At 37.8% G+C, this 14,872-nt stretch overlaps 1 protein-coding gene across 1 annotated transcript in view; it reads right to left on the bottom strand.

Moving 5' to 3' along the window:
- Agbl1 (ATP/GTP binding protein like 1) overlaps positions 1-14,872 on the bottom strand; it is a 780,867-nt gene that overhangs the window by 349,887 nt on the left and 416,108 nt on the right. The window contains exon 20 of the mRNA XM_021192763.1: positions 3,660-3,836. Within this exon, the coding sequence (XP_021048422.1) occupies positions 3,660-3,836 (177 nt within the window). The remainder of the gene's footprint in view (positions 1-3,659; positions 3,837-14,872) is intronic.

The following is a 14,872-nucleotide window of genomic DNA, read 5'->3' as shown; positions in this document are numbered from 1 at the left end:
CTCAAAACTATTCATTTTTACAGAGGCTTCTGATCACATTTGGACCACAGTAAGTTTGCTTTTATTAGTTACTTGGGCAAATAGAATAATCATTTAACTGCTATTTAGAATTTTTGGCTCATTTTATTCATTTATTTATTCATTCATTCATTCTTCATACATTTGAATACTAAGTCAATATTAGACTAAGGACTGGGTACTTAAAACGTTCAAGAGATTGCAAAAGTTCTTAGCATAAGGATAAACAGCTGAATTTCACTTATGAAGAAAAACACTTAGACAATGTTGTAGATTGCTGTTCTCTGGCCTATGACCATCTTAATTATAGCAGCTTTGATGAACCACACAAGACCCTCCCAAGATAAGGTCTATTGGCATTCTTTGTAAAAGTGGGAGGGAGGAAGGTCTACTGAAAGAGGACTCAATCTGTGCAATGGCCGTGAGGTTGTTATGCATCCTTGAGTACGGATTTTTAGTGATACAAATGTTTGGGACCACATATGCTCCTTAAAGTCATATCTCACGTATGCTACTTCAAGTAAGCAAATAATAAACTCTTTGTTTCACCAAGCTAAACCTGAGTCAAATTATCTTCTTGGTCTGTTAGTGCATATATAAATGAAGAGGCCTTGTTCATATTTTCTAAGCAAAAACCATGCAATATGTGTATTATGGGCATTACTATGACTTGAATAAGTGAGGGCTATGGGAAATACCTCAGTAGATTCTGGAAAGGATGGGTTATTCACATACATGGAAGCCCTACGACATAAAGCAGCTAACTCATGGGAAGGAGATTAAACACCAGCTTCATCTGAGTAATACCATGTTTCACAAGTGCATGATATGGCAAAGAAGCACATCTATGACCTGCTTGAGTAAGAGTACTCATGTCAACCTCCGTAGCAATTAGCCCCCTATGAAACACAAATGCATGACCTTGTATGTACAAAGCACATGATGAGTGTGACTGCAGGTCATAAATATTTAATAAAAAGCACACATCCCTATCATTTGCACATCTCTGAGAAGCATGAGTCCCCAATGGTTGTATCATTTCATTCTAACTTTCCCTCTCAGAAGCCTCAAACCTTTAGGCTAGTCCCCAACAGGTAATGTAAGTCTCTCAGTGGATTTAGACTTCCAGGTTAAACAAAAATTATGATTCTGACTATACAAATAGAGCCGAGACAGTATCCCAAATACATACAAGCAGGAGATTTCTTTAAAACTATTCAACTATAATACTGGAAAATAGAAGAGAAAAATATCATATAAATAATAATTATCTGAATGTAATGGCTAATGTTCTTTAATGTAGCTCCAGAAAAAAATGTCACTGTAAGAAATGCTATTTCACTTCACTACTAACAAATCAGGTACTTAGTGTGCTGAGGGAGAAATGATTGGAACTGCTTTAAAGCCACGTTAACCAGAGAAACTGCAAAAATATTTATATTCTTATGAAGGAAGGAAGGAATGTGTCTCGTGGGTGTATTTAAGTACCCTCAATCTTTTGGATAAATGGTAATTCTAAACAAAAAATGGAAAGATGACCTTAGAATAATAATCTCAAGACCCAACTGGGATTAAGCTTTCCAATGTAAAAAAATCATTTGCAATATTTTCAGGGTGGAAATTTCTAAACTACATTATAGTTCATAGATTTTATGATATGCCTCAAACAAAAATCACCCAAACACCCAACTCTGGGCGGCTTCTTTCCCATGAGGTAGGTCCTCCCATATGTAAAATTACTCACCCAGGCCTGCTCACTGTCTGTAATTCTGCTCAGTGGCTATGTGGTGTTTGTCAGAAGAAAACAAAGAAAAGGAGAAACCAATCCATTCATAGAGGTGTTTCATATAGAGCATGAGACTGGGAAAGCAAAGCCAGGTCTGGCCCAGTGAGGGCTTTCTATAGCCAGCTCTCTCTCCATTCTTCCTTTAAGAGAGCTCATACAATGGCGATGTGGAAAATTTCACAGGATAAATATTAGGTCTGTATCTGAAAGCCACCCACTGGCTGAGTATCCTTCATTCTTTGTCATTGCTAGTATATGTTACATGAAAAATGGAGATCTAGAACCGACCTGACCTGGGAGTCATTCTCTTTTCAAACATCCAGAAAAGTCTTTGAGTGTCCATTTGAGTCACTGAGAGTGGCATTAATATTTATTTAACTAGATGATTTTAGGATGAATTATTTCCTTTAGATGCTAAGTCAATGAAAGTCCACAAGCAAATAAATGTGCAAAAAGTTGCATGAGATGTCTTTGAATGACAGGCCCCTTTCCATTAAAAGACATATAGCAAAGAGGTAGATTCTATATTTTAAAGGCCAAAGGCTCACAATATTCCAGGTTTATTTCTCTTGATCCATGGGTTTTTGACTGTCAGCAGACTGAATAAATTCCTGGTAAAATAATCTCTAATCATACATGCATTTACAGAGCCATTGTGTTATAAGGAGGGGAATCCTTAATATCTTCATTTGATTGGGCAAGCACTTAGGCATGTGAGGTGTGAAGCTTCCAACACTTTGATAAGTAGAAGAGCAAAGTCCTTTGCTGCCTATGAAAAGACCCCAAGTCTTTCTACTTTGCATCTATATTAACATGAGCAAATTGAATTAATTTAGTCTAATAGCATTAAGCCAGTAACAAAGTAATTCTATGAAGCAACTGTGTAGATTAATTAACAGACAGAATTGGTGAGACAAAATGAATGGTTCAATAGTTCTGTGTCAAAAATCTCTTTGACCAGGTCAGGAGACAGGCAAAGCTCATCACATGCCAGCCCCTAGAAGCCCTGTGATAGTTAACAGACTTCAGCAACTTCATGACAGGTGCCAAGCATTTCCTGGCTGTTCCAGGCATCTCAAAGTCAACACCCAACGAGCTTTCGTGCTCATGAGAACCAGGTAATTTGGGGTTGAATGGAAGTCACCAAGGAGTAGTCTGTCAACTCGCCTAAGAAATTTAAAAGAGTCTATTACTCTGGCAGTGTCACGGTGTCTCTTATTTATGCTTCTCTATGGGAGAGTGAGAAGAGCAGCCAGAGCTGCATGCTCTCGCAGCTCTCCAGCTGCTCATGCAGTTAATATAGCTGTAGAAGGGACATGATTTACACAGGAGTGCTTTCCCTCAACACTAGAACATGTTTCCAAAGCCCACTCATTCTGGTGGACCCATAGTGTGCACACACCTCATTGTGCTCTGGTGACAGTGAATAACTGCTGGTTTACATTGGCACAGAAATCGCACAATGCTGAGATGTTTTGATCATACCTATAGACCTATAGCCTCTATAATATATATGGGAAGAGCTTGGTTACTGAAAAAGATAACAGACTTCCATGCATGTAACAGGCAGAACTGGTGCTTCACATCAGAGAACGGCGCCCTGCTGCTTGCTAGTGAGGACAGCTGATTGAGGCACTACATTGGAAAGCATGCACAGATTATCTCCAGGATCAACAGACATGCTTCTGCAGGAAAGGATAATCATTGAAACAGGTTTTCACAGCAAAGGAGTGAGGCAGGACTCAGCTTGGAGCTTTTTGCCCCTTGCAAGGGAGAAAGATAGGTATGTTATTTTTTCCCTATTCTTTATGGTCTGCTGCTGAGCAGAGAGAGTGGGTCTTGCACGCTCACATACCTGATAGGGGCCCTGGTTGTAGCCGCAGTAGCTGCTCTCCATGGTATAGCTTCTGGAAACCCCCATCTCTCTCCACACCACTATTCGGGCAGTGGACGCTCGTGATTTTTCCACCAGAAAGCTGCAGCTGTTCATGGTGAATGCTGGTGCTAGCTTGTCCAGGATTTTAGGAAGTGTCTAAAAAGAAGAGAATAAAATGAAATCATGATACAGTATGGGTGATTAGGAATAGTCATCATTAAAAAATATTGCTTTGCAACATTTATTAAATATCACCATGTATCAAACCACATGTTTATGTTAGTCTGAATCCCTAATTCAAATAAATGGAAATGAACATTTTTTTTATGATTTTGTAGATCAAAACAGTGAAACTTGGAAAACATAATAAATAATTTAAAACCCACAACTATGACATGGTCAGAATGGGATTGAAAAGCCAAACTGGTCTACTCCAACACTGTGAATTTGGTCTCCCCTTTTCTGTGTCACTGCACCCCCACTTTCATAGATTGCTGAGTTGTGCCAGTTGGGAACATGTCAGAGACCCACTATTTCTAGTGATTCTATCCAGCTTCATGGAGGACTGGACCTAAAGGGATGTATATCTAAAGTTCTCTCATTTCCTGTGAGTGTGTAATTGCCCAAGTGAACGCTTCATCGTGTCCTCTGCCATAAATCTGAAGCTGAATCAATTATGAAAGTTCTAAAACTCCATCCTCCCCAGCTTCCTATGTCCCACCTAAGGCTAAAAATGTTTTATTTATGACCTTTAAATCTCCATTTAGAAGGCATGTATAATCTCCTACTACTCCAATCGCCTGAGTGAGGTTCCTAGCCAACGAGATCTACCTCCAAGGAAAGGTTGTCCTAGAGTTGACAGGACACACTGTCCTTGGATTGACAGAAACACTAAACATCAACGGTCCCAGCCTTTAGTAGCATTCAAAGTACCATTCACTTCAGTACTAGCAGAATGTGTATAAAATAGTATATGATGTAAAGTCATGCACACTATACAACAAATAGGGAAAGTTCAGGCTTTTAGTCAAATTATAAGGAAGAATTTATATGTTCATCTGGTAGAAATGCAGTTTGGGTCATTTCTAGAACATTCAGCAAATCCTCCTCTCTCTAGTGGTTTTTGTCCTTACAATTAATGTAATTTAATCATATAATTATCACTAGAAGCATGTGTTTTATAAGTACATTTCCATAATTAATTTTTAGACTTATTATGATCTCTGAGTTCTCACATAACTTCCAGGCCTAGAGGTCATTGTTATTTGAGTTTCAGCAATTGTCTCTAATTAATTCATTCACATCCACACTCACATGTCTCTCTTAGGTGAACTGTAACTCTGTTTCTTTCTTTAGACTGTTCACAAAAATAATAATTAAAAATTTTAATTATCACATGTGTAAGCTCTTTAGTTTACATTTCCTCTTTATTGTGGAAATTCCATGATGGCAGAAATGGGTCTTAGAGGAAAATCCCTGTACAGTGATAAATGATGCTCCCAGACAACACTTCATGATATTAGTTGCTGAAATAAATAGAATCTACTAATAGAGACAGTTATAAGAATGAATAAGAATGCATGGGCATTCTGTTACTATAAAAATAGATAAGGAATATTTTGAAATTATTTTAATAGTAGTGCTTTACTTTGTTACAAAAAGTTGACTCTTACTTAAACAATAACTTATTGTATTATAGAGCTATTTATGTATATTTTTATAATTAAAATGACCATTTTTTTGTAAAAAAAAAAAGGGGGGCATTTAGTTTCATGCAAAACCAGGAAAATGATGCAGAGAGATCCCACAGACCTCCACTCCCTTGCATAACATCTGCATTAATAGTGGTCTACTTGTTTTGATTGGTGAACTCATATTGAAACATTATTTTCAACAGGTAGAGTTGATATTAGAATTCGCTATTGAGAACATACATTGGAAAGGTTTAGAAAGTAGGTTCTATGACAGTTATTTAGCATTAGTATCTGCATGGAGTGTCACTGCCATAACAAATGCTTTTGCTCTACCCACCATCTTCCTTTTCCCCTAAACCCTTGACAACAAATGATATTTGGCTGTCTTCAAAGTTCTGTCTTATCCAGAATGGTAGTGATTCTAAATAGGCTAACTTTCCAGATTGATTTTTGACACTTAGTAATATATACTTAAAGTAACTCCATGTTGTTCTCTTCATAGTCTATTCTTTTACCCTATTATTCAATATTATTTTATTATTAATCTTATGATTATCCAAAATTAGATACGATTAATAAAGCTAACACGAATACCCATGAAGAGGTTGGTTTTCATGGAGATCTAAGGTTTCAGTTTCTTTAGGTAAATACCCAAGCCAGCAGTACTGGACGTAATAGAAGGAATATATCTAAGAAGCCAACAGTCCGATTATGGGATGGATCCCTGGGTGGGGCAGTCTTTGGGTGGTCCATCCTTTCGTCTTAGCTCCAAACTTTTTTTAAAAATGGGATTTATCCCATAATCAGCCACCAAATGCAGACACTACTGCATATGCCAGCAAGATTTTGCTGAAAGGACCCTGATATGGCTGTCTCATGTGAGGCTATGCCAGTGCCTGGAAAATACAGAAGTGGATGCTCACAGTCAGCTATTGGATGGAACACAGGGCCCCCTATGGAGGAGTTAGAGAAAGTACCCAAGGAGCTGAAAGGGTCTGCAACCCTGTAGGTGGATCAACAATATGAACTAACCAGTACCCCCAGAGCTCGTGACTCTAGCTGCATATGTAGCCGAAGATGGCCTAGTTGGCCATCATTGGGAAGAGAGGCCCCTTGGTCTTGCAAACTTTACATGCCCCAGTACAGGGGAATGCCAGGGCCAAGAAGTGGGAGTAGGTGGGTAGGGGAGCAGGGCGGGGGGAGGGTAGAGGGGACTTTTGGGGTAGCATTTGAAATGTAAATGAAGAAAATATCTAATAAAAAGTAGAAAAAAAGAAAGAAGAAGAAGCCAACATTCCTATTCCAAAGTGGTTATACCATTTGGGATTTCTACCAGTAGGGAACAAGGATATCTGTAGCTCCAAGTCCTTGTCAAAATTTGATGAAAACATCCCAGATTTTGGTCATCTTTACCGGTGATAAGGTATCATGATTTTAGTCTTTGGCTTCCTTAGACACATAACAGAGATTCTTGTGTGTTTTGGGTACTTGTGTATCATCTTCGGTAAGTATCTTCATTTCTCTATTTTTTATTAGATATTTTCTCCATTTACATTTCAAATGCTATTCTCTAAATCCCCTAATCCCCCACCCCCCGCCCTGCTAGCCAACACACCCACTTCTGCTTCCTGGCCTTGGTATTCCCCTGTACAGGGGCATATGATCTCTATTTTTCAATCTGGACTTCCCTTCTCCTTTCTTAAGTTTAGAATGGCTTTTCTTTTTTTATACCTCCTGACATCTTACACAAGTTCTATTCTTCATGACAATACATAATAAGGCTTTGCCATATGTACTTTGCAATAATTTTCTTTACTGCTTTCTTCCATTTTTATCTTCCTAACAGTATTTTTTCCTCAGAGCAGAAGATAATTTTTTTATGGATATCAACGTATTGATTATTTCTCTTAAGGGTCATGCTGCTGGTGTGATATCTAAAAAGCTGTGGTGGCAGGGAGGAGCACAATGCCAAAGTCTCCTGCTGTGGAGACTTTGTAAAGTCCACTGTGGTCATCATATACATAGTCTCCTGCTGTTATCTTCTAGAAATGTGCTACACACTTTTCGTTTTACACTTTTGTCTGTGTGGTTGTTTGAATGAGAATGGCCTCATAGGCTCACATACTTGAATATTTAGATACCAGGCAGTGGCCATGTTTAGAAAAATTAGAAGGATTAGGGGGTGTGGCCTTGTAGGAGTTTGTGTGCCCCATTGGAAAAAGTGTGTCACTGGGGTGGGCTTTGAAGTTTCAAAAGCCTGCACCAGGCCAGTTTTCTCTCTCTCCATTACCCTCTTTCTCTCCTTCTTCCCCTCCCAAACCCGCCCCTCCCCGCCCCGTCCCAGCTTACTGCCTATGGATCAGATGTAAAGCTTTCAGCTACTGTTTCAGTACTGTGCTTGTTTACTACCACAGTTGCCACTCTGAAGAGTATGGATCCGTCCTCTGAAACTGTAAGTAAGCCCCCAATTAAATAGTTTCTTCTAAGAATTTCTTTGGTTATGGCTACTTTTCACACCCATTGAACATTAACTAGGGCATTCATTGTTCTATTTTGAGTTAATTCTGTGAAGGGTATACATTTATGCCTAGATTATTTTGCTTTTGCCTTCAGATCTCCGTTCTTTTCCAGATCCATTTTTGGAAAAAAAATAATCTGCCATACTATCTATACTTGTCTATCAAGGATGAGTAACTACATTTATGAGAGTCTGTTCCTTGATACTTTAAACTCCTCCTATGACATACTCATCTAATTTTCATCATTATCATCCTGTCTTGTCTTCTATTTGTGGTAAGGCTTGAAGGGAGGCAGTAACAGAATTCCAGCTGTCTTACTCCTTTGTGCTCCTGGGCTGCTTTGTAGCACCTGCCTCTCCATTCTGTTTACAAGATAATTTCCATGCACTTTGTTTGAAAATGCATTAAATATATATTTAAAGATGGAGAGAACTGAAATTATGACAATATGATATATCTATAAAGGTGAATATTTACCTAGTCTTTATTGATTTTGTTTATCATATTACTCTTTTTATCGAGCTTATAAATGTTGCTCTGTTAAATTCACATTTGGGTATTTTATCAAATGGGGTAATGATGTGTTACTAGGGTGGTGTGTGTGTGTGTGTGTGTGTGTGTGTGTGTGTGTGTGTGTGTGTGTGTTGATAATCTTCCTCTGTAAACTAGGCCAGTCTAGAGCTCCCTATGCTGACCACACTGGTCTCAAGCTCACAGCATCTCTCCTACACTAGCCTCCTGAGAGTAGAGATGACAGACACATACTGCTTGCTCTATCTACTATTGGGTATTTAAATCTCAAATTCACTAGCTGTATGCTAACTTATTGGAAAGAAAAAGGACATCACCCTTTTATGTTGCAACCTTTCTACCAACACTCACTCAACCAGCATGCATTTATTTGCATTCCCTGTCTTGTTGCACTGCTAACATTTTCAGCATGGTGCTGAAATGTAGCAGCAAGAGAGAACATTCTTTCAGGGCTTCTTTTTCTTGATTGAGTGAGAAACTTTCTGTTACAGAGCATGAAAGATGCATGTTAGCTATGCAGATTTTATAAAATATTCTTTGTCAAGTTGAGAACAGGGACTTTTGGTATGGAGAAAAGGATATTGAATCTTGTCAAATATTTTATCTGAATATACTATATTCTCATATGATTTTTCCTCTTAGTCTTTTGATATGATGATTTATACAACTTAATTTTCTAGTTATGAACTAGCTATAACTAAGTAAAATCTTACATGGTCATGGTTTATAATTACATATACAATTATACTTGATTTTCTAACATTTTCTTCAGGAATTTTGAAATTTTTTTCTGTGAGAATTACTTGATATTTTTATTCTTATATCTTTAAGGCCTGGCCTTATACAATTAATTGAGAATTTTTTTCCTCAGTTTTGATTTTTCAGAAAGCAATTATAGAAACTGGAACAATTTCTGCATAAAATATATTGTAAAATTCACTACTGAACTCATCTGGGTCTAACTCTACTTAGTTAAGTAGATTATGAATTATTTATTATCACTTAGACATCATTCATATGTAAGCCTGTTCAGAGGATCTATTTCAAATCAGTGAACACTGGTAGTTTGTGTTTTTCAAGGAATTGATTCATTTCATCTGGATGATTAAATTTAAGGATAAAAAGATTTTCACAGTATTCCATTCTTCTCTATTAAATGCACATAGAACTTCTACATTCAGTCTTCCATTTCTGATATTAGCAATTTGTCCTCTGGTTTACTTTCTACTTGGCCTCAAAACAAACTTGACAGTCTTGTGGATGTTTCCAAGATTCATCTTCTGGTTTCATTGAGTTCATCTTTTAATTTTGTCTTCAGTTTTTATAATTTATGTTCTATTATTTTATACAAATCAAAATCACATATATTAAATGTATACAACGTGATTTATCTTCTCTAATCTGAGTTACCTACTTTGTGTTTTCTTTGCATTTAATTTGCCATTTTCCTACTTTCCTCAGATGTTTCAGGACTTTCATCTTTTAATTATGTATACGTCCAGTGCAATACAGATTCATCTATGTGTATATTTTATCATGCCAAAACCTTTCAAAAGTTTCATTTTAATTGTGTTCAAACATTTTTAGTGTCTATTGGAATTTGTCCTCTCATACCTGTTATATAAAATGTTATTATTCTTCCTGTTTTTGAAATTTTATAATCTATTGATGGATAATTTTGTTATGTGTATACATTGTGATATCTTTTTTTCACTATATTTGTACTAATTTGTTGATTCATACTATGTATCCATTAAATTATTATATTATTTTAATATTGTGTGTGCATTCATGTTTTGTCACATGTATGTCCACATACATGCAATTCCCTCATGACCAGAAAGAAAAACCCTCTGTGCCTGAAGTTACAAATACTTATAAACCATAATATGGGTGTTGGGAATCAAATTCAGCTCCTCTAGAAGAGCAGCCAGTATTCTTAACCAGTAAGTCATCTCTAGAACTCTTCATAAAATTGTATCTTGATCACACCTACACTCTACCCTCAAATCCTCTCAGATCCACCCCCTCTTCACTACTTTTTTAAGTTTATAATGCCTGTCATGAATTTCCTCCTAATAAGTGGTCCAAATGTGTTTTCTAGCATGCAAAGTGGTAAATGTTGCTGATTGTTTCATGTGGGCATAAAAACTATGTCTTTTCTGTGATTTTTGGTAAAGCCCTCTATAAAAATATATTACATCTGTTAATTGATGGGTCCTATTTTATTTGCTACATCTGACTACTGTTTTACAACCTAAAGATGTAAAAGCAGATGGATCTTTTCAAGTCTCATGTCCTTGTCTCATTCTCCATATGTGTCTTATATGATTAAGCACATACCTGTTACATGGTTTTAGAAATTTTTATTTTCTGTTTATAGGTTTAAGAACACAGGCTGTGAATTCTAACCTCAGAAACTACTTGAACACTAAATATGAGGCATTGGAGCCCATGACTGAAAAGTAGGCAGCATGTAGTTGAGAGGCAACTACACAGAAAAGCCTAGTTTGAGTATGTAGTTGCTTCGTGACTTACATGAGCGTTTCTAGCTCCTTGAGTCTTAGCTTATCCTCTACTAAGTACTAGAGTTACAAGTCCCTTATGAGTCTAACCCAGACATGAGAGAATGTAGAAACTAGTCCAGATTTACCCTGAGAATTTGTCCTCTATCTTTTCACATATATGGAATCACACCTAGCCAGAAAGAGTAGAGTCAAGTACAACCTCAACTAAGGAGAACACGTTGATTTGGATTCAGTTATTTTTGTTCTGGGACATAGTTCAGAAACCCAAGCTATGATTTACTTCATTTGATCTCTGATTATAAGTTTTTTGTAATTATGCTGTAGATATTTATTTACCCTCCAGTCATTGCCCCCTCAGTCCCTCCTCCCCATTGCCTCTGAAGGGGTGCTTCCCTGCCCCACCTGGCCTCCCCCTTCCCTGGGGCCTCAAGTCTCTCAAGGATTAAGCACATCTTCTCCCACTGAGGCCAGACCAGGTACACCTCTGCTGCATATGTGCCAGGGGGCTTGGACCAGCTCATGTATGCTCCTGGTTGGTGGCTCAGCCTCTGGGAGCTCCCTGCATCCTATGGGCTTGTTCTCATTTTCAGCTTCTTCAATCCTTACCCTAATTCAACTGTAAGGATATCCCACCGCAGTCCAATGGTTGAGTGTAAGCATTTGCTTCTGTCTCAGTCAGCTGTTGGTAGGTCCTCTCTGAGGACAGCCATGCCAGGCTCCCATCTGTAAGCCCATCATAGCATAATAGTGTCAGGCCTTGGTGCCCCCCAACCCACCAACCTCACATCATGAGATGGATCCCAAGTTTGGTTGGTCATTGGACTTCCTTTACTTCAGTCTCTTGTACATTTAAGTCCCTGCAGTTCTTTTAGACGGGAACCATTCTGGATCAGGAATTTTGACAGTGACTTAGTAGCCATGTCCCTCCAATTGAGACCCTGTCTATCTATTGGAGGTGGACTCTTTGAGTTCCTCTATCCAATATTGGGCATTTTTGCTAAGGTCACTCCTAATGAGTCCTGAGAGTATCTCACCTCCTGTGTCTCTGGTACTTTCTAGAGGGTCCCCCAACTTCCACTCCCCGAGGTTTCTTATTTCTATTTATGTTCTTGACCCTCTGGGCTTCTCTCCTGTCCCCTCTCCCCATATCTGATTCTGTTCCCCCTTTCCCATCCTCCTCCTCTCCTACCCAGGTCTCTCTCTCTCTCTCTCTCTCTCTCTCTCTCTCTCTCTCTCTCTCTCTCTCTCTCTTCTGTGATTATTGATTATTTCCTTCCTTCCCCTGTCTAACTAGGACTGAAGCATCCTCACTTGTGCATTTCTACTTGTTACACTTCTTAAGGTCTATATGTTGTATTTTAGGTATCCTGTACTTTTTGGCTAATATCCTCTTATCAGTAATACCATACATTTCCTTTTGGGTCTACCTCACACCAATCTGATTACTCTTTCTAAACCACCCACCACTTCAAAATTTAAAGAATGACACCCTCAAAGCTATGGTCAAAATTCTATAGATAGAATGTGTGTCAGAGCTCATTTCTAGGTTGGATCCCTGTGGACAACTTTGCAAAACCCAAATGTACTCTTCCCTTTGGGGTCAATCATGTAGTAAGAATTTAGTAGTAGGACAAGTAGAACCATGGGTATTTATGATTACTGTTGCACTGTCCAAAACATAGTTTTCTGCTAATGAAGTTTGAAAAAGAGAAATAGCATTGCCTAGCCCTAGCCTTCCAAGATTAATAAATATTTAAAACCACTCTTACCATAATATATGTCCCTTCTTTAACCAAGGCAATCCATTGTTTTTCAGGCTCCAAATAAGAATTTATTCTTGCTTTAAACATCTCTTGAATTCCAAGCTACAGAGTCATTTGACTTATTTTTTAGTTTCTCTACAACACAGCGTACCCTTTAAAAACAGGGTCTCAGGAGTCAGAATTTTAAACTGTGCATTCCAAATCCTAGCTCCTATTACACAAGCTTTCATAATGCAATTAATTTCTGTGTTTCTTTTCCCTTGTATGTGAAACTAGATGTTAATATAAATACTTATTCACTAACAAATATTTTAAAGCATCATCTAATGATGCATACTGGTATAGCACAAAGTATAGCTGGAAATAGTGAGTGTATTAATATATTAAAGCATGTAGAGAATAACATTGGTGCTTGACATTGGCACTGTGGGAGGAGTACGAATTATTCTTATCTCTAAAAACTCCAGAGTAGTAGAAATCTATGAAGAGAATCAATGACTGAAAATGTCACAAAAAGGGATTGCATGCTTAGCAGTGGTGCACAACACATGTTTAGCAGTGGTGCATAAAGCCAACATCCAGTTCATCTCAACACAGTACTGCATCATTCACCTGGACATGCAGGTTCTTTCAGACTCAACTTTTAATCATTACAGAATTTCTGGCTTCTATTTCTTCCAAGTTTTCTCGAAATCACATTTGAACTAAAAGTTTTCTCATGGGATGTTTTTCTATATGTAAGGTCCTAACACAGATCATTAGATTTACACCTCAAAAAAAAAAAAAAAGTATATGGAAGTCACGCAGGATAATCTAACCTATCCTGCACCAAAGAGAAGCCTACATATTACTTCACAATTAGTCCTTCTATTCTTTTTTTTTTTTTTTTTTTTTTAAATGGCTTCCTCAGGAAGTCCCGTCATTTTTTTTTAACATTTCTTTTCTATTTTTTTTTTTTTTTTTTTTTATAAATGGAAACATTTAATTGAGGCCAGTATACAGTCCAGAGGTTTAGTACATTTTCAATATGGCTGGAAGTATGACAGCAAGCAGAAAGACATGGTACTGGAGAAGAAACCAAGAGTTCTACATATGTCTCAGCAGGTAACAAGAGAAGAAAATAACATTAGGCCTGGCTTTAACTTCTGAAAACTCAAAGCCCATTTCCAGTATCATATTTTTTACAACAAGTTCACATCTACTCAAACAAATCCATACCTCCTGATACTTCCACTCCCTAAGGAACTCTAGGGGCCATTTTTATCCATATCATGATGTTCCACTCCCTGCTACCCATAGGTGTAAAGCCAAATGATAGTTCAACTTAAAAAAAAAAATTCCCATAGTCTATTACAGCATCAGAACTGTATAAAAATTTAAAATTTTTCAATTAAAATTGTTCAAAGTTAAAACCCAACAAGCAACTGAAAGGTTCAGATGCAGATATTTGCACCCAACCAATGGACAGAAGCAGCTGACCCTGTTGTTGAATTAGGGAAGGCTAAAAGAAGCTGAGAAGAAGGGTGACCCTGTAGATTAATTAGACCGGCAGTCTTAATTAATCTGGACCCCTGAGATATCTCAAACACTGGGACACCGAACAGACACCATACATCAACTGATATGAGCCCCCACCCCCCAACACAATGTAGTTAAGGACTTCTGAGTTTGTGTTCATTCAGAGATGATGCACCTAACTCTCAAGAGACTGGAGGCCTCAGGGAGTTTAGAGGTCAGGTGGGGTGAGGAGTAAGGGAATCCATGTGGAGACGAGTGGGTTTGGGAGGAGGTATGGAATGTGAAGCAGTTGGAGAGTGGATGGGAGGTGGGGAATGAAATATGGAGTGTAGAAAATAAATTAAAAATAAAATAAAATTTTTTAAAAAATGTTCAAAGTTTCTTCTGAGACTCACAATCTATTAACTGTAACTCCCTCTAAAATCAAAATGAAAAATCAGATCACATACTTCTATAGCAGTGAGTTCAGCTAAACAACTTTGTGATTCTGGAGGGTCACCTGCCAGAGCCTTCTGTGTTCACAAAAGAAAGACAATCTCTCTGTCTCTGTGTGTGTGTCTCTCTCTGTCTCTCTCTCTGTCTCTCTCTCTCTGTCTCTCTCTCTCTGTCTCTCTCTCTGTCTCTCTCTCTCTCTCTCTC

The sequence above is a fragment of the Mus pahari genome, chromosome 1, assembly GCF_900095145.1.
Source record: "Mus pahari chromosome 1, PAHARI_EIJ_v1.1, whole genome shotgun sequence".
In the NCBI taxonomy this organism is placed as follows: Eukaryota; Metazoa; Chordata; class Mammalia; order Rodentia; family Muridae; genus Mus; species Mus pahari.
Note: the sequence above shows the minus strand (reverse complement) of the source record. Positions and strands in the feature narration are given on the sequence as shown.